This window comes from Epinephelus moara, chromosome 21, assembly GCF_006386435.1.
Source record: "Epinephelus moara isolate mb chromosome 21, YSFRI_EMoa_1.0, whole genome shotgun sequence".
In the NCBI taxonomy this organism is placed as follows: domain Eukaryota; kingdom Metazoa; phylum Chordata; class Actinopteri; order Perciformes; family Serranidae; genus Epinephelus; species Epinephelus moara.
In genome coordinates, this window is record NC_065526.1 from 13111915 (window position 1) to 13138076 (window position 26162).

The following is a 26162-nucleotide window of genomic DNA, read 5'->3' on the forward strand; positions in this document are numbered from 1 at the left end:
GAACATCCTGGTATTGTTGGCATACTAAAGTTGACATACTGTGTATTGGAACATACTAAATCTTTTTGCAGCATACTATAAAGTATGGTAGTATGGGGATTACATTTGGTTTGTCTGTCCTGGGCTACTGTAGAAACATGGTGGGCAGAGGTCCTGCTCCCTCTGCAGGTATGAGGGGCTCATTCTAAGCTAATATAAACATAAGTATTATGTTCCATTGCCCCCACAGATTTTCCCCACAAATACATGCTAATGTTTTTAGCACAAGCCTATGGCATTTTAAATTGTATAAATTAGCCTAGCGACAAAGGGAGATTTCCTCTACTCATATGAAGCCAGGATAAATCCTGAGAGATAAATCACACACAAGACTTGAAATGTTATTTTGTGGAGGCTTTATTGTCTTCAGGATTTATTGTCTCTTATCTGTGAAGCTTCGTTTACACTGAGGGAAATGGTTTTAGTATACAGAAACAGACCGGAGATCCCCGTCGACATGTAGTTACATGTCTGGGGAGGTGCACGTTGACATAGAGCCTACATATATGCAGTGTCGATTCAGGAGAGAAGTATAAATTCTGCTTTACTCCAACAGCTTGTGGGACCATCACAAAGGGGCGGGGCTTAGCCAAAAGTTAATTCCAGCCCATGGCCCTTTGCTGCATGGCATCCCTTCTCTCGCTCCCCTTTTCACACTTGAACTGTCCTATCAAATGAAGGCGAAAGCCAAAAAATATATTTAAAAAAAGTGTGTGAACCCTGCATAACCCTTTAACTTTATCTAACTGCTACACTGTGGAAGAAACAAAAATGGATGGAAATATTGGACATGATAAAACAATTAAAATTCAACAACGATTTTTTTTTAGTTCATTTTATAACTGTGGTAGTGAGAAATGTTTCGAGCAAGTTTTGTTTCTTTTTGAGGCGTCAATGGGACTCCATACATCACTGATGGTTGCCCCCATTAAACGCACAGCCTTATTAAATGTACAATTAAAATGTATAAAATGGCTTCTCCCCTCCAGATGTATCACTTAAAGCCAACATCAGTCCTCCATATGACACCTCTGTAATGATGCTCCGGTCAGACGGTCACTCCTGTCAGCTTAGTAAGATGATGCTGTGGCGGCACGCGCATCAGCGTGAGCATGAGGATGATGACGCACAGTCGCGGCAGAGATGATCAACACCGCTGGCTCTGGACGTGTCGCTGCGTTTTCCCTCTATAACGCGACAGATATACATTAGTGGAGCTATGTAAATGTGTGTGATTGTAGCAGTGGATATTGTAGAGGGTGAAATGACAGGATTTCTGCAGCACACCGCCTCATCTGCGTCTCACTGAGGAAGGATACGGCTGCGCGTCGTCGTCAGGAACCGTCCGGGATATGGACAGGAGGACTGCGGAAACCGGGGATGACGGGAGGACGAGTGAGGAAGCGGCCGCCGGCCCCTGTCTGCAGCTTGACCTGGGGGACACCGGTTCGTATGTCTTTCATTTTAGCCTTAGAGTCATTTGTTGTCTGTCCCAGAGTCAAATCATTTTGGTGGTCCTGTTGAAACCACCGGTAACAGCAGGTGCAGTGATGGGAAGTTGGACACAAGTGGGAAGCGTCCTACCATTTAATCATATCTGGATGTAGCTACACTGCCTTAAAACACCACACTACAGAGGGAAAAAAATATTTTGCCACTAAAGCAGATGGGAAATTTTTCGTTAGAGGAACCTAAGCTGTGAGAATAAATAATAAATTGCTTGGTTAGATAACAGTGTCAAGATTCAAGGGCCCATAGTGTCACTGCAGGCTGGCACAAACACAAGGTGCACACTGGGGATGTGCACACACACTCCCACTGGACCTGATAAAGACCAGCTGCTGCTGCTGCTGCTGCTGGATGAATGTTGGGACACACATGCAGATGTCATTTGTTGATACAGCATCATGATGTAATTTGGCTCCTCTTTCAGCCTCTATCTTCATAATTCTTCCCATGTCTCGCTTCCTCTTCCTCGCTAAATCTGAAGAGTGCTTTACATAATCTGATATGGAATTATAAACCACGCGCTAATCCCTCGTGGGTATCAATTTTAGGCATCGCTGTGGATATCATGGCTGTGAATACATCACAACATGTGGGACAGGTTTATGATATTTATGTGCAAATGTTAATGAAGTAAAGCATATGTGAGCATCCGTTTAGCATGTCCAACAAGTTGTCTTTGGATGTGCACGCTCATGCAGTTACATCGGATGTTTGTGCACACATGATTATTAATAAAGCCACCAGATTATGCTCGTGTGCAGAGAGCCTCGGGGCATAGAAATCTCCTCTGTGTTTAGTGTCACATTAATGTACAGCAACAGGCCGCCACTTTCTCAGCTGATAAGGGAGAGATCTAATCCTCTTTGCTATGACACACACACACACACACACACACACACACAGGCCTTAAGGCATACTTCCCTTAACATAAAAACAAAACGTCTCATTATGAGAATACCTAAATGCGGGTTTAGTAAATGTGTTTCAGCACCAGCACATTCAAAGCAACCTGTCGTAGAGGTAGCCCGTGTCTCACATAGTGATGCTACAATGTGTTTGTCCTGTTTGTTGCTGGCAGCTCAGTGGCACATTATTCTGGCCTGACCCTAATCCCACAGAGACTCTGTGTGTGCGCGCCTGCCCCGGGATACTCCTTCTCATTGTTCTGCCTGACAGGCTTTGATGTGGCGATAAGCTGCAGGTTACAGGTGTGGCCAGCCTCATGTGTCCTGTCACCGCATGACAGGGCCCACAGGGAAACAAGGAAATCAATGAAACTATGAGGATCCATTTATTTTTGTTCGGGTAGTTGCATGCTGTGGCCTAATTTGTTACTATGGTGTTATTTTCACACAGTTTGCCCATCCCAATTTGTCAACCCCATTGTGAAGTTTGTTCAGTGCGCCAGAAACTAATTAAATTTAGCACAGACGTTCATAGTGATGATGTTAGTGATCCTCCTGACTGTTCCTCTAGCGCCACAATGAGCTTTGCATTTGTGGTTTTAAAGCTCCTGTGTGTCAGATTTAGTTTGTTTAATTTGTTTTCATTAGAGTTTAACCCTATGGGCCCTTTGGGGTATTTTTACTGCCTTTACTTTTAAGCTCATATCACAGTCATTATAAAGGCTACATACACATGCTATATCTTGTTTGTTTTTTTCAGGACAATGTGGGCTATCCAGATTTGCCATCATTTCATGCCCTACTATGTGCCTGTATTTTATATTAATTTTTATATCAATGAAAAAAAAAACAAATCTGTGTGCCTAACTTTATCTTTTTTTTTTTCTCGCTGTGAAAACATTGGACTACCGACAAGTGCTTGGTCTTGTTGGAAAGCTACAGTTCCGCTGTTTCACGTGATATGCGTGGCTTCTCGCTATGACACACGGGCGCAGAGAAAATCAATAGAGAACAGGTGTGAATTTGGATGCACTATGCGTCGTTCGGGCCCATAGGGTTAATCACCTGAAACTAAGAACCATTTTGTTCTTGTTACATTAGAATGAGCTGTTTATATCTAAACACAGAGTGGGCCCTCTTCCCCAGAGCCATGTTTTTCTACAGTAGCCCAGAGCGGACAAATACTGTCTCCAGATAGGGCCATTCAAATTTTCGTAACATCCACAACAGTTTATTCTACATGCTTGGCACACAGGAGAGGTTTCAGTGGGTTGCAATCTACAACCTCACCACTAGATGCCACTAAATCCTAGACAATACACCCTTAAATTAAATTTGGTAAATATATTCATGTCCCCCTTAACTTTTCATTTAGCACCATCATAAGGTCAAAATTTTGATTTGTCCAGTATTTTTGGTTTTATGACCAAATGCCCTGCAAAACTAATTTCTACATTTCCATCAGCCTTTGGTGCTAATTATGCTAGCATGCTAACATGCTACACTAGAATGGTGAACATGGTAAACACTGTAGTGTAGCATGTTAGCATTGTAATTGTCACTGCGAGCATTTCTGCATGCTGATGTTAGCGTGTAGCTGAAAGCATTGCTGGGCCTCTTCCTAACATATGGGGAGTGAGTGAACTCTCGCGGATGGAGTTTGATAAGGTATCCAGATGTAGTAGGCCTTTGAGTGACAAAAACATTTAGGGAGTCTATCTGGCCCAGAGCGAGTGTGAGCAAGGTTTGCTGTTGCTCTGAAAATAGGTTTGATGTGTGCAAAGCTTTGCCAAAGTAAAGCCAGGGTGAGTGGTTTTTCAACCAAGCAACATGTCGCTAACCCTGCTTGCTGACACAAGGAGTGGGTTAGGACGTCTTCACTGGGAAACACTGACACAATGTGATGTTCGCTCATTCATTTGCACCAACGAGCAAGCATCAGATTGACGTAATACGCCACTGTTACGCTGCATGCAAACGAGCAAGGAAGCAAACAAACATCAGACTGACATATAGCGAGCAAGAGAACTCTGGTAGATGGAGCGCGACCTCAGCAAGTCTTGCTGTTGCTCTGAAAATAGGTAAATGGACTTGCAGTTGTATAGCACCTTTATAGTCGTTCGACCACTGAAAGCCACTTGCTGTTTCGTTATTTTAACCATTCAACACACTCACACAATTTGGGGTTCAGTATCTTCCCCAGGCATACTGTAACATGTGGACTGGAGGAACTAGGGATTGTACCGCTAACCTTCCAAGTAGTGGACAACTCACTCTACCTCCTGAGCCACAGTTTGAAGGCGTGTGAAGCTTTGCCAAAGTAACGCCAGGGTGAGCAGTTTTACAATCAAGCGACACATTGCTTAGCCTGTTCGCTGACACACAGAGCAGGTTAGGACACCTTCATTGAGGAACACCAAAACAATATGATGTCTGCTCGCTTGTTTGCGTCTTGTCAAGCGAACAAACATCAGATTGAGGTATTAGACCTCCTTCTAACAATCAGCGAGTGAGCGAACGTCAGGTTGTTGTAACCTTTTCCATGCATCAGCGAACAAGCTAAGACACTCACCCTGGCTCTACTTTGGCAAAGCTTTGCACACCTCCAACCTATTTTCAGAGCAACAGCAAGCCATTGTTTCGGCTCACTCTGTGCCCGATAGGTCCCTTGAATGTTGTTGCCGCTTGTAGTATCTGGACACTTTATCGTGCATCATCCAGCAGACTTCGCACTCGCTGTATGTTATGTTATGACTTGTGCACCTGCAGACTCTCAGTCTTGTCATTGCCATTGCAAAGCAGTTAGAGTCAGAGTAGTGGCACATGTGTACAAGGTTCCAGAAGACCATACCTTACTGTCGTCAGGATTTTTAATCATATATGCTGCATATTTTTTATTAATTTCAATGGATTTTGTTTGCATGTCCTGACCCACCAATGGCATCTCATTATGTTGTTTATAAACTGTTGTTGTGCTCTGTTGTGCCTCAGTGTTAACAAACTCTGCCGCAGCGAGTGCTGTACTTTAACATGGCTTAAAGATTCATTATCCCCGCTGTCAGCTGTGCTTCCCTAATCTTCACCCTCACACGACCTGAAATTTAGCAAGATGGTGTAAAGCATGTAGTCTGCAGCACTGTGACCTGCTGTGAACTCTTTTTTTTTTTTTTTTACCATTCTCATCCGTCATTCCTGCTGTGTCATCTTCTTTTGTAAACAGACACAAACATACACTGTCTGGTCTCATCCTTCATGTCACTGGGAAAGATTCTTCTTAATCCTCATGTGTGATTGGCTGGTGACGTGATCTGGAGACCTTAGCCAATGACAGCACTCAGATTAGGGAGGAAGTCAATCCAATAGAGTTTTTACCTTCTCGGGACAAATCTCACTGATCCAGGAATAGTAAACACTGGCTGCACTTTGCTGTGGGTTGACTGCTGGATGTGAGGTTTTCATTTAGCCAGGGATTTCGCTGCATGTCTTTCTGGATTACCAAGCAGTTGGTAACTTGTAGGTACTGAACTCCTCTGCCGGTGAGTCGACCACCAATTTATTTAGAACAAGGCTGATGAAGTTATATCTGTATAAAAGCTGCTATCATAGGGAATGTGTCTACAGCTTCTATGTTTGTCTTGACGCTGGAGGGTAGATTGGCTAACTTGGTTTATAAATGTAACGTTGATAAATAAAATGACAATGTATGCCCTGATAAAAGGTAGAGCTGAGTGTGCTGAATGTCACGTTGTCCTTGTGATGGCTATGATCACCAAACCTTGTGTTAGTCTGATGCCAAAGTTTGCATTCCCTGTTGAATCATTAATTGCTAAATCATGCTAAATAATGTAACGATGTGGACATTTCTCAGCCTAACTCTCCTGCACCTTCTCTGTCTCCGTCCACAGATTCAGCCAGGAAGGCTCAGATAACAGAGGTGAGAGGCCACTTCACACTATACACCTGTCTGTCTCACCTGTCTCTGTTGGTTTCTTCTTCTCTTACCCTTCTTTCATCTGCACTGGTCTGCTGCATGGTTCAATTCCATATGACCTCTGATGGGTCAATATACTATGTAGTACCAAAATCACACATACATTTACCTTGTCTCTCCTTGTGGCAGATGCCGTCCCCATTCGGAGCAACCCATGAGAAAAAGATTGGCCACAGGAGGATCGATGCCTCTGGACAGACGACGTACAAGAAGGTAGGCTTCTCCTGTTTTTGTGTCAAAGTAGCTAAAGGAGACAACGATTTTTGAAAGTGGTTCACCGCTAAGGGACACCGCTGTAGCTGCATCAGTAAAACAGGCTGCAATGTAATCCTTACGTGCATCTGTGCACCATCGATTAGCCTCCACTTTAAGTGCTTGTTTTTGCCTCTGACCAACACATTCTCACTCCGACCTCGTCACATATCGACATTTGGTCATGGACTTTCCACGTCCAGATACGATGTGAAAGGTACCCTGGGTGCGTTGGTTGTTGACGTTCTGGGACACCGTGTCAAATTCTGCCTGTTACATGCATTGTCTTCTTTCAAAATACACTTCTGTTTTCACAGGAAATTTAAAGTTTACGTACAGTCTCTTTCAAAATAAAAACACTACATCAGTACAACGATGCAAATTGACATTTTTTTCCTTTAACAACAAAAGCACATTGTTGGGTTTAGGAAAAAAGAACAGGGTTTGGCTTTAGAATCCGCTATCGTTAAACTATAACGGCACCCGGCGGCATATCATGCCGACATTAAAGGACAGCTTTTTTTTGTCTGTGTCTGACGCCGCAAGTCACTGCCCAAGCACCGGATTTCCGCGACTTCGGAGTTAAACCAGGCCCTGACAGGTTCAGATTGTTATTAGAAGTGTTTGACAACATGACAGAAAGGACCCTACACTGAAATTAAAAGTTTTTCCGTACCTTTAACTGGTCTGTTTGTTATTGTGACCAAGAAGTCTCGTTCTGAAATCTCGCGAGACGTGACTTGTTGCAGAAAAAAAGCAGTGTAAACTTAAGTGAGTGCTGAGAGGAGTGTGTTGTGTTGGAGCACAGAAAGTCTATCTTAGTATTATCTGAAAAAAAATTAATGTTATGGCTGAATATTTTGCTGATTTCGAGAATGTAGAAAAGTCAAAGACCTCTCTTTGAACGAAATTTGGTTAAGAAAAATGTTTCTTTCTCTATAGGGTCCTTTACGTAATGTTGTCAGATACTTAGAATAACAACCTGTGGCTCAACTGGAGGGAAATCCAGACACTCCAAAATGTATTAAAACATGAGGAAGGAAATATTAAAAAGCCTTTATTGTAGTGGTTAAATCGTCAAAAGAGCCAACTTATTTCGACCACTGCAGGTCTTCGTCAGGGCTTTCAAAACATACAACACAGTTATGGCCTCACCTATATGGTGGCAGGAACCAATCAGAGGCCATTACATGACCCATACAATGGCATGGGAGGTAAAACAAAAATTACAAAATAACAACTTAATAAAGACACAGAGTGACATGAGACACGACTGCCTGTAGAGATGACAGTGCAGCCTGTTCTGCTGCTGTGACTGCATCGGTATGTCCTGTTTGTAGGTTTGATTGGCGTCACGATCTCATCAACCACGTTCCACCCACACCTCACTCTGTTGTTCTCTTCTCTTTTCTCCGCCTCCAGACCACCTCCTCTGCCTTGCAAGGGGCCATCCAGCTGGGTATTGGATACACTGTTGGCAACCTCAGCTCCAAGCCTGAGAGAGATGTGCTGATGCAGGACTTCTATGTGGTGGAGAGCATCTTTTTCCCAAGGTGCGTTTGTACGTGTGGAGGTGTGTTTGTGGGCATGTCTGTGGTTAATATCTCATATAATCTTTGTTCATCTTTGACTCTTCCTGTTGGTCCCTTCCTGCTCCATACAGTGAAGGCAGTAACCTCACTCCAGCCCACCACTTCCCAGACTTTCGGTTTAAAACCTACGCCCCTGTGGCCTTCCGCTACTTCCGAGAGCTGTTTGGGATCCGACCAGATGACTACCTGGTGAGATATTTATTTTATCTGATGACTGGTGTTGCATTCACAGGTGAAGTGAACATTTACACATGATGAATTTGCTGCAGAACACCTGTCTAATGCTCATATAACTGAACTTGTCAGCACCTGTCAGTCCATAATATTAATTATATCGTTGGAGTAGAACCACACTGAGGCAACTATTATATATTTCCAACAATTACAATCCCCTTTCCATGACCACAAAAAGACAGCTCTACTAATATTTAAATATTTTATATTGAACATTACATACTTAAATACTGTTATATTACGTTTGTGATGTATATTGGAGTGAAAAACACTGTGTAATTCATTATTGAATGTAGCAAAGCCATAATGAAAACAGCATTAATAGCTGACTAAATATAGATTTATATGTGAAGTCTCTTGTGAAAGCGTTCAACTGATGATAAAGACAACATGCCCCCTGCTCCATCAGACCTCCACCGCTCTGAGGATTAATATTTAACAGCAACACACATAAAAAGAAATCTGTGTCTACAGTGAACAGAAAACTTGCACATGGTGAGGGTGCATGCATACAATATATACACACACACAGACATGCTGTGATCTCAGCAACACGTTTAAGCTCACGTTCTACCTGTGCCAGAGGAAGATTAGCAGACTAAAGCTGTCTTTTTTAAACTCTGAGTAGTGGCAGCAGACAGAGAGTAGTTTGTGTTTGCATGTGTTTGTGTTGGTGGCGGAGGGGTGGAGCACCAGTATAATTGCATTGTGTTGACTAAGCCTCAGGAAATTAAATTACTTTGTTGGACAAATTAACTCAGAGCACTTCCTCTTACTTTCCAACTTAAGTCTCCAGATTCTAACCAACTTCATTAAAACTGATTTAAGTCTTAATGGCCCCACGTCCCTGGAAGATATTGAGCTGCTACATATGCAGTTTAATATGGTTTGCCCCATTTTGGTATTCAGCACCAGCAAGAAGTGGATAAAAAAAATAATATTTCCACAATTTATTCATTGATTTAAAGGGACACTTTGCCGATTTTCAACCAGCTTTGTATCCTTACAATGTGGGTAGTGTGTGTAATTAAACTGTGGTAAACCTCCATCTTACCAGCACCCGAAGGCTGTTGTTCAAACTACAGATCATAATTCCTAACAAGGACAACAAGAGTGTAGAGGCAGATTGAGACAGAGAGCCACCAGCATAAGTAGGCAGTGCTGATCAAATCTAAACTAAAATTATGTTACTACATTGCCTATTTCCCAACTAAAATGCCTTTAGAAACACATTTTAGTGCACTGTTTAGCTGTATTACAAGAGTTTATGAACAGGAAGTAGGCACCATACTGTTTCCTGCACTGTGTAAACTGTGATCAAATGGTAAATCTAGGCAGTGCTGATGAAATATGAATCAAGATTGTCTTCCTGCGTCACCCATTTCTCACCTTAAATGTTTTCAAAAACATATTTTAGCTCACTGTTCAACTTTAATACAAGATCATTTGTTCACAGCCGGCCACCATATTGTTTCCAGACGGGAAACTCACATTATGTCATCCACCAGCAGGAGTGTTTATTGGTCTGTTGTGGTGCAGCGCATTTTGGTAGTTGTAGGTTTTTTACCTCTTGAGTAAAAGCAAATACCGCTGCCCTTTTTGTCTTTGTTACACCCACTACAGGTAGCATAAGAAATGACAGGAAATGAGGTGATAAGTTCGACATACAATCTATATTCTTCCTCCTCACCCTCCTCAGGATTGGCCCCCCAGCTATCACTTACAAGGCAGAGTTTAAGTTCCAATGTCACACCGCAATGTGTCTTGCACTCAAAGTGCTAACACATTTCCAAAGTTTCCAAAGTGACCACAGCACACCTGAAGCCTGCCCTGATTGTCTGACTGGGTTTGACCTGAGCGAGTCGGTAATTAGTGGGGGAAGCAGGCAGATAAAAAACCAAAGAAAGAAAACTAGTCCACTCCAAAGGCAACACCCATATCTTTTTGCCCGTTACCGGCTCATGTGCCATCGCGGACTAGACAAAGAAAAAGACCAAACCAAACAACGTAAACGGTCCCACAGCAAAAGCAGCTAATGATGCTCTGGTACGTCGATCTAATTTCCTACCGACACACAGCAGTGAAGCAGGTCATTTTTTCTGCATTGTACTGCCCCAGTCTTACCAACACACCAGCATAGGTGAGATGTGCACCTGTCTTACACCACCGGCCTAAACCAACATCACAGCCTTCGTTTCACCTGCCACATCTGTATTCTCTGGTCACGTAGCACCAGTTTGAAAAGTCTTTGCATATGTTTACTGCATAAACAAACCCAGTTTAGTGGAAAGACCATCTTTCCAGGAGTAAAATACTTATTTAATGTTTATTTTTGTACAGGGTCAAGTTTGTAGTTATAAACTGATGCCACACATCACAGCATTTACAGCCTAAGCTAATTTGCTGGTCCCCAGATGGGCCTTTGAAATACATAAAACTTAGCAGCAAATACACAACAGACAGTACAGAACACAAACTCAGCCATAAATATGTACATTGAGAACACAAAGAAAATACAGACAAACAATACAAGACAGCAGGCACCATAAAAACAGGAGGCATCTGTAAAGGGAGTAACTTCACTGTAGATACTAATACTGCACTAAGGTGTTAACAGCTGACACGTAGCTTACACTCCTCTAGATGTGTAATTCTTCTCACCCACACCCATAACGCCTTTTTGCACACGTGCACTTCAACACAAAGTTCCCTCTTTGCTGCTGGTGAGCGATGCCATGTGAGTGGGTGGATGTATTAGTCTTTTGGTTGGCTGTTTGGAAGCTGTGTTGGATCCAACATGAACAGAGCTGTGCAGCCCTGCAGTGCACATGAAGTGTTAAAGTTAGGATGAAATTACAAACTGTGGTGAAACAAACATCTCACATATAATGACCGTTTGAAAAATCTTTGGACCAGATGGACAGAGGGTTTCTTTGTATTTTAAAGCGGTCTTATCAGAGACTGTGGATCTGATTGTCAGATCTTTATTTGTTCCTCTGTGTCTGTGCTCTGTGTAGTATTCTCTATGTAACGAGCCACTGATCGAGTTGACGAATCCAGGAGCTAGTGGGTCCATATTCTACGTCACCCGCGATGACGAGTTCATCATCAAAACTGTTCAGCACAAAGAGGCGGAGTTTCTACAGAAACTTCTTCCTGGATACTACATGGTAAGTCAAGCTGAGCTTCTCCCTTATCAGAATCAATTCAATCGACACGTTCTCACTCCCAGCTCACCGAATACTGAAGCTTGGCTAGCAGCCCTGCACATCATGTCGGTTTTGGATGTTCAGGGACGACATGTCAATTCACACTTGTTACTTGCATTGTCTCTTTTCAGAGTAAACTTTCATTATCACAGGAAATGTACAGTTTCTGCACATTAAATGAATACAGTTTTTCAAAATAAACTTAGAACGTAAGTTTTACCATTTTGTTTTTAGGTTTACTTCTTTAGGTAACAAAAGGTTAGGTTTAGAAAAAAAACAAAGTGGTTTTGCTTAAAATAAGTACATTTGTTACTAGCGTAATAATACTTCATGTCATTAGCATAGCATGCTAGACATACTAGCACACTACGTTGTTATAAAAATAACTCCCATTGTATGCAGATTTTCCTGCTCTTTCTTCTACAGTAGTTCCCCGAAATGTCAAAAATGCTGCCGCCCAGTGTGTCTCATACTGCGTCGCTGTCTGACACTGAGGGCCACGAACCAAATGTTGGCATTTGACGAGTTGGAAGTGAGACCCGGTTGATTAAATAGCCATTTTCAAATTGTATGTAGTCATTGTTATTATCAATGATATGTTATTAGGATATATTGCATACTGTTTGTGTGTGCAATTCAGTGTGCAGCATAGACAGATTTGTTTATGAAACAATAGACATACTGAAACTTTATAAATTATCTTGGGGAGGAAAATCTGAGAGGAGTTGGAAACTTGAAACTTGCAATAGGTTTTGTAATGGTAAATCTGTTCAGAGATTTGGATGTGAGTGCATGCTTGAGAGCAACACAGCTCCTGAAACTTCTAGTCATCTTAATCCTCTTTATCCTGCCTGGTGTTGGCCCCGATCAGCGGTGACGCCAGTAGGTGACTTTGTAATAGATATGAACTGAGGGCTTGTCCCTGACTGAGACCCAGGCTAAGCACACCTTAACAGGTTAAGCATGCAAACAGTAGAGACACCTGTGGATTGGTCACGCTGTCTAACAGGTGCATGGGGCAGAAACACATGAAACCACATGCCTTATTACCAAAGAATGCACCATATTACTTCAATTCACACTGTGTCTTTCCCTTTCTCTGCTGCATGAACCCTGTCTCTCCAGAACTTGAACCAGAACCCCCGAACTTTGCTGCCAAAGTTTTTTGGCCTCTACTGCGTCCAGTGCGGGGGCAAGAACATCAGACTTGTTGTGATGAACAATATTTTACCACGCTCTGTACGCATGCACCTCAAGTTTGATCTGAAGGGCTCCACATACAAGAGGCGAGCGTCGAAGAAGGAAAGAGAAAAGTCCAAACCCACCTTTAAAGACCTGGATTTTCTGAGTGACATTCCTGAAGGCCTCACGCTGGACCAGGACACGTACAGCGCTCTGGTCAAAACTCTGCAGAGAGACTGTCTGGTGAGAAAGAGAAGAGGGAAGGACGGATGAACAATATTGTGTAAAATTAGATTAACTGGGCATTTTATTTCATTTTAAAAAGCAGCACAGCCAACCCTACATTAAGTATTTAACTGTTTGCTCAGTATTTGAGGAATAGAGGAAGAGAAGGGAGAGAAAGTGGCTTATGTATTTTTAATGCATGTTTTAATTTATGCCATGCCGCAGGCTGTGGAATCAACCATACATAAAAAAATGTAAATTTCCCCAGAAGCTTGGAGAATATTATAATATATCATTTCAAAATATTATGTATGTGTTTCACGTCAGGTTCTGGAAAGTTTTAAGATCATGGACTACAGTTTGCTGCTGGGGATCCACAACAAGACCCAAGCACAGCGAGAGCATCAGTCTCAGGGCTCACCTGCAGGAGGAGGTGGGGATGAAAAGAAGCGCGCAGCTCAGAGATCCTTGTACTCCACTGCGATGGAGTCTATACAGGGAGGCTCCACATGCAGGGACACACTAGACCATGATGACACGTAAGTCACTGTTTTATTATGTTTGCCCTTGTCTACACATCACGTTAACAAATGATGGTAATACTCTCCTATCTGTCTCCAGTATGGGTGGTATTCCAGCTGTGGGTAGTAAAGGAGAGCGCCTCCTGCTGTTCATTGGGATCATCGACATCCTGCAGTCCTACAGGTAGGCAACAGATGAATTCAGAAGTTAAGGGTGACATTTATTAACAGTAAAGTAATACAGTATTACAGTAGTATATTTGTATTTTTCTGCAGAAACTCCACCCTCTGCCTGTATATTCGTATTTTCTTTTTTTATGTATTTGAGATGTTTCTTGGCGTGTACCCTGACAGCACTCAGGTGGTAGGGACCAGGTGCCAGAGGCATCCAAGCGACGCAGCACAGAAAAAACACAAGTATAGTGAGGCGAAACACTAAACGAGAGTGAATCTGGAATTGGCTTTTACTTTCACTTTTGCTGGCGAGCGTGTTTACAAACAGTAACTGACAATCCTGCATAGTATACCTTTAACTTTAAAGGAGCTCAGTCAGGAAAACATTAGTCAAAGACAACTTTATGTCCATTTGCAGTATTATAATTGACAGTACGGCTCTGTTGGGGGCCTCTCTGCCTTTCCTAGGCCTATGCAGAAAGCCTAAGGTGGAGAGAGCGCACCTCTCTGCCCTTCCACGTGCACATGAGGAAGGCCTGAGGCAGAGAGAGCACACCACTCTGCCCTTCCACACCCATGTGAAAGCCTAAGGCAGAGAGAGCACACCTCTCTGCCCTTCCACGTGCAAACAAGGACAAACAGAAATGACATTGATATTGAATTGACATTGAATTCACCAATTGGTTGCATAGAAAGGAATCATGTGATCTATCAGCTGACTCCCTTCCATCAATCAGCTGCTCCATCAGTTGATTAGGCTGTTTGAGATCAGCTGATGTAGCTGGGATGTGAGCTCAGCTCGACATTGTGTCCTGCCTGAACTAACACCTTGCTCAATTTGTATATGACATTCAGAGCCTATCTATGACTCAGAGCCTGAGCTGGAATTTTCTGCACAAGGCTCTCAACATGGAGGTGGCTGCACTGTTAGCAGCGAATGGTGCTAACAGCGTGAACAGTGCTAACAACGGCAACAGTGCTGACAGAGGTAATGGTGTTAAACTAAGGTGGAACTGCAGGGTGGGCACGGCACTTTCATAACGTTATCTACCTGTAACAGCTGTATGAGTGCAGTGCAAAGCTGCAGTGATCAGCTAGCTAGTGGGATACACACTTAGAGACTCCAATGCACTAACATACATGGGCAGCCAGACCATCCACCACAACAAAGAAGAGAGAAGCTCAGATTACAACACACACAGAGGGAGTGTGACCTTATTCCCTGCTCAGGACACCATTACTCCCCTACATCTGTACACACAGTAGCAAATACTTGTTTCTTGCTATGTTAATGCTCTGAATGTCGTATATGGGACCTTTAATGATACACTTAATATCAACATTCACAAATACAAAAAAACAGCTGTAATCAGTTGACTCAGCCTAAGAATTGTATTTAAATGATGTGCCGCTGGACCAGATTTCCTAGGAAATTTACTCGGTTGCTTTAGAAATCAAAATTTTAAATAATGCTTCTGTTCTCCTAGCAGAAACCGAGCTTTCAGATGTCTTCCAAGTTGTAATATCCTCCTTACCTCACTAAGCATCAGGATTTATGAGAAGTCTAAAGTGACGCACGAACCGCTAATGCCTGGTCAATTATATTTTCATGGTAATTATCCAAAGTTGATTTAATAATGATATACTGGTGTTTGAAGTGCTCTACATTTCACCCTAAACCTCTACTGCCGTCTTAGTCTGATGTGCGGTGTAAGGTTACACTTGTCACTTCAGTCTGCCTTTCATCATACACTTCAGGACACATTAAATGACAAGGATTTTTCTCTGGCTTCAAAGTCAGGAATTGATTAAGCTCAGACTGACAGTAATCCAGGCATTATGTGTCTGCGGGGAATATTAAAAGATGGAGAGAGATCACTGAGAAAAAGCAATCCCAGGCTTGTCGTACTGTTTTTAATGAAATACTAATGGAGGAGTAAATGTTACTGTCAGGACAAGTGTGAACGTAAGAAATGTGTGTTTTGTCCAGAGTAAAATCCAGTCTTTGAAAAGAGATCCTGAAATGCACATCAACAATGTAAGTGGGACTATAGCCTCTGATTCAGAGTTGCCAGGTAACCAAAGCAGGTCACAGAATGAGCGGAAATAAATAATTCAATTGTCTTGTCTGACAGGATGATCAAGAAACTGGAGCACTCTTGGAAGTCCCTCATCCATGACGGGGTGAGTAGCTTTCACATAACTCTTATGTAATGTAATGCGATCATCTGTTTCCAGGCAAAACAACCCTCACAAAAATGTATTCTTGGCTTGTCACTATGTTGGTCTTTTGTTTAACAGGTTAGGCACCTTCACTGGTTTTATATATGAAAGGTGCAACATCATTAAAGGGATAGTCCACAACAAAATCAAAAATACATATTTTTTCTCTTACCTGTAGTGCTTTTTATCAATCTAGATTGTTTTGATGTGAGTTGCCGAGTGTTGGAGATATCAGCTGTAGAGATGTCTGCCTTCTCTCCAGTATAATAAAAGAAGATGGCACTCAGCTTTTGGTGCTCAAAGCACCAAAAAAATACATTTGAAAAACTCAGTAGCAATGTCTCTTTCCAGAAATCATGACCCAGGTCGCTCAAGGTAATCCACAGACCTTGTTGTGGACAGACAGACAGACAGACAGACAGATGGTTAGGGTTAGGTAGGAGCAGTAAGTTATATAACTAGTAAATGAGAGAACATCTTATTAAAACAAGTGGAGAGAGAAGCACAGGGTAAGCAGCCGAGCCGTGGCCCCCCAGAAAGCTTTTCTCTCTACCGAATTAACCCCACTAATTGTATCACAAGGCAGAAGGAAGTGTGCATCTACTCATGGACAAGAGACTCTGACAACATAAGGTGAAATCGTCAATGCTTTCCGCCTCCGCTGAGCTGTTATGTTAGCTAACTCAGTGGTGCTAGGTGAGCTAGCAGTACATGCACACTTCCTTTTGCGTGGTGATACAGTTGCGGGTATAGTTCAGTAGAAGATAAACACTTCCTATATGACTACTCATCAAAAAGTCTGTGGATTATCTTGAGTAACCAGGTCATGATTTCTGGAAAGAGACTCTGCTGTTGAGTTTTTCAAATGTATTTCTTATTTATTTAATTTTTTTGGACTTCGAGCACCACAAGCCGAGTGCCATCTAGTTCCATCATATTTGAGAGAAAGTAGACGTCTCTATGTACGATATCTCCAACACTCGTCAGCTCACACCAAAACAATCTCGACTGGTGAAAGGCACTAGATGTCAGAGGAAAAATATGTATGTTTTATATTGGGGTGAACTGTCCCTTTAAAATTGCCCTGACTCTGTTTCCTTTCACTGTCCCACAGGACACAGTGTCCGTCCACAGACCTGGTTTCTATGCCGAGAGGTTCTTCAAATTCTGTAGCACCACCGTCTTCAAGAAGAGCAGCTGTGAGTTAACAGATGTGCATGAGCCATTCACTCCTGTTACGTTTGATGACAACTGTACTAAGAGTACATGTAAACTATCACCTGCTTTCACAGCATTGCGTTCGTCACCGTCTAAGAGGGGGCGAGGGGCTCTCTCCATGTCCAAGTCCAGTGCTGGGACGGGTTCAGGTGGGCAGCGTCCCTCACTGACTGATGAGAGGCAGGAAAACCTGGACAACTTGGAGAACCTACGAGGAGCTCGCAGCTTCCCCATGCTGGAAGACAACGGTAGTTCACTTCTTGTATACTCAGTTAGTCCACAATGACATACACTGTTAACATGTTACACACAGGGCTCATTAAATGTTGTTGCTTCTCATTCCAAGTGAAAATGGGATGTTAATACACCTAAACCCAGTGGTATGAGATTACACGGTCATGTCTGCCCTCATCAGAACTAGTGAGGAAATGCCTGGGCGACATACTAATGCTGCTGCAATAAAGAAGTAGAAAATAAAGAATGAACCGGTGAGCGCTGGTTTTCCCTTGTTACACTGTGCCTCTCTGAACTTGGCACGCTATTAGCTTCAATTGTCTGCAGCCGAGAGCTCCATTTCTCTTTAAATGAAATGGAGTGAGCCTTTATTGATCCCTGTGGAGAAATAGAGGTGCAGCAGCAGCACAGCAGCAACAGAATCAAAGTAAAAGTAAAACTGCAGCAAACCAAGACCAGATATTCAGAGATACTTAGGAGATGTTAGGTGTTGGAGCATTTACTGCCTATATAAAAATCACAAGTGCAGAATGTGACCATATGAGGCCAAGTCATGCAAGCAATCTGTACCTTTTAAATGTCCACAACTTAATGTAAAGGTCCTGATCACTAGTGCAGTACCAGATGTATTAAGTGGCTACAGAAAGTAAACCATGAAAGGCCAGCCATTGGGAGTTACAGCAAGTTAGGAGACAACATTTTCAGAGCTGGTCCCCTCATTCACATCTATTCCAGCAACACCACCACCCACCCTCTGTTAGCTCTCATACCAACACAGCAATTTCAAATAGCTTTGTAGTGACAGAGATGGAGTCTCTAACAACTATTTCCAAATCCAGTGTTACCGGCCATGCTCTGTTTTGCATACACGTACTCAATATGATTACAAAACAATATAGATCAAGTTAGTTCTTTCCAAATGGCAAAAAATGTATTTGAAATAAGACTGACACTTACTGTGAAACTTCAATTAGTAACCTAAGTTATTTGCTTAAATCACTGAACTCAACAGGCCTATATTTGGGACAGGCCTTTAATTGCAAAGATGGGAAATACGATCAAATAAATTGTTTATTTGAACCAGTATGGATATTACTTGAATAAAAATTAGGCTTTGAATACATATCAATTGTGTTATGACACTCGTTTTATGGCACTTGAGGATAACGGCACGAAACGTACTGACACAACACCACTTTATCCTGCTAAAACACTTGCAAACACTCTTGATTCTTTTGATCGGTGGACCTTTATGGATTAAAGGAATATAAATAATTTACTGAGTAATCCAGGAATGGACAAGTACTCTGACTTTATGACAGCTTCAGAAGAAGGGAGTCACCATACTTTTTTTTCGTCTTGCCCGTAAATCTGAATGACTTGGGGTCTCCTCTGGTGCTCATGGTTTCAGTTAAATGAAATCAACTGAGCTAACAAAGTGAAGCATCTCCACATTGACTAAAGTTAAAATATTTAGATTTGTATGCACAATCTAAGCAGCTAACCAACTCGAGTGGGTCATCAACAATCTGGTTTTACACATCCAAACATCTTGGTAACCAAACCAGGCTTCTAATTCAGACAGGTGTTTTTTTTTTTTCAATATGTGTAGCCACACCAGGCTAGTAAAAGGGACCGGGCATTTAATTGAAGTTTTACAATACAGTATATTGCGCCTTTTACTAGGGATGTTCCGATCCAGCTTTTTCACTTCCGATCTGATACCGATATTACAGCCTTGAGTTTTGGCCGATACCGATCCGATCCAAGCACGTATTATACATATTCACTTATTTGGTTGTCAGTCATGTTAGAAAAGGTTTGATCAAGCGATATTACTCTAACAAGAACAACTACTTAATCGTGTTAGTTAGAATGATCCACAACAGTTGGTATGAGAAACTGATCTGTTTATTGTGAACAGGGTTAAATAAACAAACTTTAAACTTGAACATTAACATTAAATAAAAAATATAGCTGGTTTGCTTTGGCTGCTTTGGCCCCTTAATAAATAGAAAATAAATCAACACAAGAAATCCTTAAAATGTCTAACATTGAAAATAAAATAGCAGCAAGACTCCACACACTTGTGCTTTGGCCCCCTAATAAATAAAAAAAATAGATTAACACCACAAGACTTTGTTGACATTTAACAAACAATGCAGCCTTTCCTTCTCAGTTATTTTAGTAGTGTCAGTGCCAGCCTGGTGCTGCTGTTTCCTGTGTGTCTGCATGCTGGCCTGGTGGATTGATAGTAAGTGCTGGAGCGGATCACTGGATCGGACTCCATGAAAAACTGGATCGGAGTTCTTGGATCAGCATTTTTCCACGCAGTCCGATCCAATGCCGATGCACGTTTTTTGCTAATATCGGCGGCCGATACCGATCCGAATATCGTATCGGGACATCCCTACCTTTTACCATAAAACAAAACAAGGACAGGAAAAATTTCCATGATAACTATTTTCAAAGATATCTTGAGGTGAGAGCTCAAGGGACCCTTTGGAAATCGCCAGTTTTTCCCTTGCAGAAATTCAGCCTAACTTTGGAGCATTATTCGTTCCCTTTCCCAACAAGCTAGTATGACATGGTTGGTACCAATGGATGCCTTAGTTTGTCTAGGTTCACAAGTTAACAATATCTTTGTGGTATCTTAAAAAAAATAGCATCCCACAGCTTCATAAAGACGACAGTTTCAGCCTCCAATTAATAACACAGTGACAATCAGATGGCATTTTGCTTGAATGAAAGGCTTGAAGGACACTGTGGTACAAACACACGTTCCAGTCCTTATATATTATTTATGTAATCTTTTTTTAAGTAATTAAATTCTGTTTTTGTAGTATGTTTTCATCTCTTGCATCTATTTCATGTCTATTTTTACACCTCTTTGTTAACGATGTATCTCAGGGAGAGAGCCACCCTGCACTCCTCCCTCCTTTGAAGACGCTACCACCGCTTCTATCGCCACCACGCTCTCCTCCAACAACTCCTTACCCACCACCCCCTTCGATACACCAGAGCACCCACGCTACAGGAGGCAAATGCTCTCCCCGAGCGTGGCCAGGTGGGAATAATTACATGAATATGCAATGATGTATCTTTAATGATGATATTCAGTGAAAACAATGTGCAGCGTGTGTGTGCTGTCCTTCCTCACTGATATCACACCATGTATCACTGTGTGCTTTCAGGGCGCAGAGGGAGGTGGTGGAGGTTCATGGGGAGAAACAGGACACCATTACAGTGGAGGTGGAGCTCAGGTACATGTATATATAGCTATATAATACTAGTACAATGTCTACAGCTCCCTGTGTAACAGTATATTAACAGTTTTCTTTGTCTTCATGCAGTAAAATCCCAAAAAGCACGGAGCTCACACAGATGACAGAGATGACCTCTCCCAGCCATCTGTCACCTGTACGCCCGCCCCGTGCCATCGCCTCACCCACCCATATTAGTCCATCCTCTGCATATTCCTCCTCCACTCTTCCTCCTTCCTTTGTTCCTCCCTCCTCCGCAGCTCAATCAGCTGCCCAGTCATCCTCCACACTTACTTCATCCATCCGTCCGTCCACCAAACCACTCACCTCTTCCGCTGCTGCTGCTGCTCAGTCTTCCACTCTCTCCTCTCCAGTCTCTCCTTCAGCCGCGCGTTCAACACATCTCACCTCCACCCTCCCGCCCGGCTCAGCATTCACTCCCATCTGCCCCTCATCTTCTAACTACTCCACCCAGAGCTCCACTCACCATCTCCCCACGACCCCGCCCTCCTCCCACCCCTCGAGCCCTCAGGTGCCTCGGCAGGCGCAGCGTCCGTCGTGCAATCAGCTGTCTGTGTCCAGCAGCCATAACTCATTGGACGGGGAGGTGCAGGTGTCTGACATCTACTTTGTAAGTCCCCATCGTCATGTCTTGTGTCTTTTATTTGTGGCAAGGATGTTAAAAATGAGATAATCAGACAGTTTCAAAGTGGAAAAGGAAACAAAATGAGCTGAAAGTTGAGCCTAGTGAACAGACAAAATGAGACGTAAAATTCTCACCTATTCTTAAGAGGCTTTTTACAATGGAAAATGATTTTAAGTGGATCTACTGCATCAGTACACACTTTTATAACCTAGTCAGCACACTGGAGAAAGCTCTCCTTGGTTTGTTGACAGTCCTCTTCCAGAGAGTAGAGATAATTTCTCTTCTCCTGTTTTTCTTTGATCTACCGGGTCTCTTGCAGTGGCCCAGTCAGGACAGCGTGATAGAGTTATGATGGTGAGGGGGAGGGTGTGTGTGTGTGTGTGTGTGTGTGTATTGCAGTGTGCACGTACTACGGGGTTGCTTTCGCTGTCCAAAATGCTTTTTTCCCAAAGCACGAGGCTGCCACTGGTCATGCTTTTGAATGTACCTGCAAAACACTGGGGTTGTCTTTACCGCACAGCATGACGTATTTATATCTGTCGATCTGCAGTCATGCGTCCGGTCCATGTTATGCACATCTCTTCATATTCTCTCTCTTTGTTTTAATGTGTTTTTAACATCAGAGCATTCATTCTCGTTTTTCCACCATCTTTAATTTCTCTTCTCTTTCATAACTGCTTCTTTCATCCTTTACTTTCATTGTGTTTTAATTCATTCATTCCCTTTGTTTCCTTTTGCACACGTCATATGCATTTGTGTGTTCATCTGTGTGTGTGTGTGTCCATCCATCCATCAGTACGCAGACGGCAGATATTGGGTGTATTCTCCAGTTCTTGGCCGCCGTAAGCTAAACTCTAGCTCAAGTTACAATGTAAGTCACCACCACAGTAGTTAGAGTCATTCGCTCCACGTACCATGGCATTGCTGGTTGGGGCTGTGTCAAACACACAGCTGCTTATGGATCTTCAGAAGTGCTTAAAACTAAAGCCGCAGTGCATTTCACATGACTTATTCAGTGTTTAAGTCTGCAAAAAGAAGACATTGCATATTAATAGCTGCTGCTTCTGAAGGGCCATCATGTGCATTAAAATGGAGCATGCATCTTTATGTAACAGTAGTTTAAATGTTTGAAGATCCCGGCTCTTCGGTTACCTAACTGTGGTTAGCTTGTGTCGGCTTTAGCTTGTGTTGGCTTTGTGCTTTTGGTGACCTCTCAAGCTTCTGCCCTGCAGCGCTCGGGTTGCACAGAGGAGCTGACAAGCTGATTAGTGTTGTCAGTGATTGGCTAGAAGGGAACCTGTCCTTGTGACGCTGAAAATCACCTGTTTATTAAAGCTGCACTTTTTACATTTTAAAGCCCCAGAAAAGATGGTTTCAGATATTTCTGTACAGCATTAATTATTCATTATTAAATGAGCAGCAATGTTGTTAAATTTGGGGGGTAAAAAACAGTCTTACAAATAATTTCTGAAGAGTCTTACTGTCAAAAACATACCTGCTTCACTGGGACTGTGTGGATGTGGCTTGACCATATGGCGACCAGAAAAAATCAACCACAAGCTGACGTCAGATTTTGATTTGAATGATTGTGAACTGATTTTGCTGCAATTCATGGCTCTCAGAACTCAGAAAAAAAGACTGTTGACGCAGAAAAGTGCGCAAAACAGTCATTTAAGTGTTGCGCTCTTATGACTACAGGACTCTGTCTTCTGTTTGGCAACTTAATTCTCCCTGGTACTGTGTATATTTTTTTTAACAGTTTGCTCGGAGTAAGCATGTCTCACATGACAACACAACATGTCTCCTGAGAGACGTTAAAAAAAAAAGAGAGACGACAACAACAAAACAAAAGGCGCCCCCTCATGACATTTGTTGCCCACAGATGATCACACACTCTGTCTGTATGAACAGTGAACTAACGCAGAATAATAAACAAAATATTTAACCAAGGGACAGAAAATGAAATTTAAGTTTGTTCTGCTGGAGACAGCTTATGTATGATATTTTGTTGAATATTTTTAGGGTGCAACAAAAGTCGGAATTTTGAGTCGAGTCGGAAACTCAAGCAAGATCAATCAAGCCCGAGTCTGCCGACATAAACTCACCTGACGTTATAGCAGTGTGTTGGAGCATAGAGTGAGCCAAGCAGAATTACATTTTCATCATTTAATTTACTTTATGTAACGTTTGTATTGTGAAACGTGCTGTAACATGCTGCTAGCTGCCATTTCCATTTAGTTTATTTGTGCTTGGTAGACGTCTTTACGAACATCTACGCCTGAGTCGACACAAAATAATGTGGCTGTGGTGGTTTTCACTGCTACACTCGGCACCAGTTTACAAAATTTTGAGCTGTTGTACATTATTTTATTGAGTAATGACAAGCAAGACAGTCAATTTATTTTATACGCAGTTTCTCTCTGCGAATGGGGTTGTGGCAATTGATGTAGGGTCTTCTGTAGATGCTTGTGAAGCTCAGACACTTGACATATGAACTTCAGTTTGCTGCGGGCGTCCACATTTTCCTGAGAAGATGCACTTAGATGTAATTAATCAGAAATCATGTCACAATCACTGACTTCTGATTTGCAATGGATTGCAGCATAAGTGCACAACGTGTGTGGTATCACCTATTTTCGGTTTTGTCCAGCCCACTTGAAATCTATGAGAGAAGGCAAACCAAAAATATAATGACAATTATGATGTGAGATAACCAAAACAATTCTGACTTTGGCAGAAGAAAGCTGATTGAGAAAATATGATTTTGGGGTCTTTAAAGTGAAGTTGCACTTGCCTTAGAGTATATAGATTGTATCATTTTGTCTAACTGAGACCCTGGAGATTTTCCTCAGCATACCATCCTCTAATCAGTAATGAGCAATCTTAGAATGACTGTGAGCAAACTGTGCAGTTAGAAAATTTATCTTGGTGTCCCCAACATGCAAAAGTGCACCTGCCAGCTTTAAACCATTCAGTGTCTACAGGATGTGTTTATCTATATGTCTTACCCCACCTCCCCTCTCATTTGTCTCCTCTTCTCTCCTGTCTTCCTGTGCTGCCCTCTGCTGGCTGTGTTTGATAACAGCAGACTCAGGAGGATCGGGGCTGGGTGTACTCTCCTCTGCACTACAGCTCAGAGTCCAGAAGGGGCTCAGATGGGGAGAGTGAGACAGTGAGTGTGCAGTTCATTCAGTACTTATCATTAATTCACACAACAGAGATGAGTACATACACATTTTTTGCTGTTCTCCTGTTTGCGTTTCTCCTACTTATCCTCTCTTCATTTGTGTCTCTGCTCTCTCAGTAACTCACAGCAGAGACAGCAGTGATGGGTGGAGCCTGAGGCTGTCTCCATATACAGAAGCTGTGAGGGTTTAATAACAAAGCCACCAGGACACTATGAGAATTAATGCCGGTCGCCCGAGCTGCATGTGGGAGCTTGCTTTGCCAGCAGAGACTGAAGGAATGAACTTGGAAGCATTCAAGTATACAACAAAACAATCATGCATACACTCACATATATTCAAACATGAAACTTTTAAAATATTATGCAACAGAAATTAAAATAAATAACCATTTTCCAGGACAATCTGACTGACATCACGCAGAGAAATAAAGTTATATTACACGGTACAATCAGCTGAGTGGCACTGTGAGAGATCTGGGTGGTGTAGCTGCGGCCCCGCTGCCTGCTGTGGAGGTTTTTAGTGTTGATGAGTCACGCTGCGCTACACCGTGCCAGCTCTGGCTATGCAATATGGACATATGTGTTATTGATTTCTCTTTTTGACTAACTACTTCAGAGTTTATTTTTCACTAGGGGCATGTCAAAGCTGTACATAATTTTATTTCTAGCACTTTATCGATGTACATGTGGCTGAGGTCTTTTGAAATCGTACATGTTTTGTTATTTTGTCATCAGTTATTGTTTCTCAAACACAGTAAATGTTGTGTCAGCTGTGTGTTTACGCAGTGTTCTAGTTGACCAGCGGTGTGTGATGGTCCATTTAAGAAACTTTGATCTGACGATGAATGGTTGTGTTTAAAATGCCTTATTGACAAACTCATTTTCATAACTGTTTTTGATATTTTGGTCACATGTAATATATAAAAAAAATCAAAAATATATAAACATGAGTCTTTTATTGAAGAGTAAATACCAAATATTTAAAGCAGTTAAAACAATATAGCAGCCATGCATTTACACTTTTTTCCAGAGTCAAGCTCCAAGAGATCAAAGAAAAAAAATCATGTTTTGTAAATTGTAGATAAACTGTGTGTGTGCTGAAGCACATGCATGTAAGTCTGTCCGTGCCCTCATGTCTCTGTGTGTGCATGTGTTTGCATGCATATTAATGTGTGACTGGAAGGTTTTTCTGTCCTGCCTATTTGTCAGATTGTCAAAAGGTGTAACTTCCATTTGTTGTATTGGCCCTGAAAGTCTGAACCAGCCGTAAGCATGTTGGCTGTGTGAGAAAAACGTCTTTATTGACGGTGGATTAAACAGAATTGACCAAATGAGACAAACTGAGCTAAACTGAAATAACCTCAGATTTGTATACAGTTTAGCAGGAAAATAAATCTGCTACATCCCTTCTCTTCCATACATGATGATACTAGACTTCCTGACTGTGTCGATAAGCACTGCTGTAACATGTTACTGTGTTATTAGTCTGCTGAAGTTAACCTGCCTGTTTGTAGGCAACAGTGTTTGTAGCTGATCACTGTGTAAAAGAAAATAAAGA

At 42.2% G+C, this 26162-nt stretch overlaps 1 protein-coding gene across 3 annotated transcripts; it reads left to right on the forward strand.

Annotated features, from left to right (window-relative positions):
• The first annotated feature begins 1148 nt into the window (after nt 1–1148).
• On the forward strand, nt 1149–26162 carry LOC126382584 (phosphatidylinositol 4-phosphate 5-kinase type-1 gamma-like). 3 transcript variants are annotated; one of them, XM_050032530.1, is made up of 18 exons: nt 1149–1485; nt 6359–6387; nt 6574–6657; nt 8119–8249; nt 8360–8477; nt 11540–11692; nt 12857–13156; nt 13466–13677; nt 13760–13843; nt 15969–16017; nt 17171–17255; nt 17349–17522; nt 20419–20575; nt 20703–20771; nt 20862–21402; nt 22214–22288; nt 24506–24589; nt 24722–26162. In XM_050032530.1, exons 1-18 carry the CDS (start codon nt 1392–1394, stop codon nt 24722–24724), a joined length of 2442 nt encoding a protein of 813 aa, XP_049888487.1. In that variant the 5' UTR covers nt 1149–1391; the 3' UTR covers nt 24725–26162. The 3 variants fall into 3 exon arrangements, with proteins under 3 accessions (XP_049888487.1, XP_049888488.1, XP_049888489.1); XM_050032531.1 differs by lacking the exon at nt 22214–22288 and having other exon boundaries at nt 24503–24589; XM_050032532.1 differs by lacking the exon at nt 22214–22288.